The sequence below is a fragment of the Branchiostoma floridae genome, chromosome 10 (assembly GCF_000003815.2).
Source record: "Branchiostoma floridae strain S238N-H82 chromosome 10, Bfl_VNyyK, whole genome shotgun sequence".
NCBI classification, from domain to species: Eukaryota; Metazoa; Chordata; class Leptocardii; order Amphioxiformes; family Branchiostomatidae; genus Branchiostoma; species Branchiostoma floridae.
In genome coordinates, this window is record NC_049988.1 from 6,303,057 (window position 1) to 6,305,347 (window position 2,291).

Sequence of the window (2,291 nt, forward strand, 5' to 3'; positions counted from 1 at the left end):
ATGGCCTTATACTACTCAATCGAGTCCTTCTCCTTCCCCAACATTGATGATCCCAGTCTGGTACGAGGGTAAGTCAGAAAGTAATGCAAGTGGTTTCATAACAGACTCGTTTTATTGTCAATTGAGTTGAAATTTGGCACAAAAGTAGCGATATATGTCCTCTTGAGATTGAATGTTTTAAATCTGGTCTTTATTATTTTATGAGCAACTGAGTTGATTTCAAGATGAACACACCCTTAGTACCTTGTCAGACTAGCGATTCCTCTAAATCTCACCCACTAAAAATCACTGTAGGAAGTTGAAATTACTCATGTATGATACCAAATGTCTCTATAGATTGCGTGCCAATTTTCATCTCTAAACTCGTAATGGTTCTTTATTTACAGCTGCTAGGATGCAGTAAGTTGTGTTATAGAGCTGTTGGATTTATACACGAATTCGTGAGTTGTTGGTTAAAAGACTACTTTTCCATTCACCAAAAGAAACGAAACTTTACACAGTTATTAACTGTTTAAAGGCCAAAAAGTGTGCTAAGTTTCATTTCTCTTTGTTAATGGAAAACAAGGCTACGGAAAGTTTTAATAATAACACCGCAGATCTAATGACCCTGAAGACCGCGTATACCTCACTCTACACCAGCAACGAAAAAAGAAAAACTGCTCAGATTTCAGAGTTAAAATTAAGCGTGTGGCTTATACAGAAATGCAGCTTATTACATGTGCAGGCTTAGTCTCCTACAATAGCAAACATTGGTTTAGGAATATTCTTAATTGTACGTTAATTGGACCTCTCTTTTCTTCTGACGGGATACCAAGGGTGTGGTCACCTTGAAAGCAGCTCAGTCACACATAAAGAAATGAGCAACAAATTTTGATATTTCAATCTCAAGAGAAGATATGTCTTAACCTTTGTGCCAAATTTCAACTCATTCGATCAAAGAACGACTCTGTTATGAAACCACTTGCATTACTTTCTGACTCACCCTCGTAAAATAGGCAGTCATTAATCTGGTGGTGGCTGGGCTAGCTTTCAACCAATAGGGAGTCATTGGTCGGGCGGTGGGCAGTGTTAGCTGTCAGCCAATAGGCATTCATAGGTGGTGGCAGGGCTAGCTGACAGTCAATAGGCAGCCCTATGTGGTTGCAGGGCTAGCTGTCAGCCAATAGGGAGTCATTGGTCGGGTGGTTGGCAGTGTTAGCTGTCAGCCAATATGGAGTAAGTGGTGCTGTCAGCCAACAGGGAATTTGTGGTAGCGGCAGTGTCAGCTGTTAGCCAATAGGGAGGCAGTGGTGGTGACAGTGCTAGCTGTCAGCCAATAGAGAGTCAATAGTCTGGCGTGGGCAGTGCTAGCTGTCAACCAATAAGGAGTCAGAGGTAGTGGCAGTGCTAGCTGTCAGCCAATAGAGAGTCAGTGGTGGTGGCAGTGCTAGCTGTCAGCCAATAGGAAGTCAGTTGCGGTGACACTCCGGGATAGCTGTTAGTATGAAGTTGATTTCATTACGTAAGGTGGTGATCCCGTAAATGTGTTTAAAGTAATCAGAGCCAATTCCTGCTCTTTCATCCATCTTATTTGGGCTTCATGATCAGCAGCCGTATTATATCTCTGTATCGGTGCTCACTGAAAGGTTTCTTCAATGTGATTATCCTTTGCTACTACACAGTACATGGTGCTTGGGTACCTTAAACGCATGTGCAAGTTCCATACATATGTTGCCCTTTCCTCCACGACAGGTGTACATATACTTCCATTGCACCATGGTGGTCTGTTTCAAGAACGACCCGGACTCGCGGTGCAGTCAGGGCTGCATCCCGCCCAGCCGGCGCAGGCGCGCTGTGTCCGACCTGAGCGAGGCCCGAGTGCGACGTGCCAGCGAAAGGGACAGCACAAGGACCGTCACCCAGGGGCCCTTCAAAATGGAGAATGCACAAGAACAAGGTAGCTGTATACTTTATTTATCAGAAAGGTGATACTCTAATGGACCTCACCAAAATGGCAAACAGTGTATTCATAATCATTCCTATTCCGACAGTAAAATGTCATTTCAAAGGAAAAGCTTTTAGAAAGTTTTCTAGTTACAAGTCTTTTCCATGATAGTAAAAGTCCAGATGCTAGTACGATTATGCAAGTGCAGATACTGCACACTATTGCACTCAGTCAGGGAGCAGGCAGTATGAACATGATGTGTCAGGAGAGAAGACAGTATGAACATGATATGTGTCAGGAGAGTGGACAGTATTGGCATAATGTGTCAGGAGAGTAGACAGTATGAGTATTATGTGCCAGGAGAGTA

General features: G+C 43.3%; 1 protein-coding gene across 1 annotated transcript in view; it reads left to right on the top strand.

Moving 5' to 3' along the window:
* The window catches only part of LOC118424309 (transmembrane protein 198-like), an 8,243-nt gene continuing 5,952 nt past the window's right edge, over nt 1–2,291 (top strand). Inside the window, exons 1-2 of the mRNA XM_035832853.1 lie at nt 1–60; nt 1,732–1,936. Of these exons, the coding sequence (XP_035688746.1) occupies nt 1–60; nt 1,732–1,936 (265 nt within the window). The remainder of the gene's footprint in view (nt 61–1,731; nt 1,937–2,291) is intronic.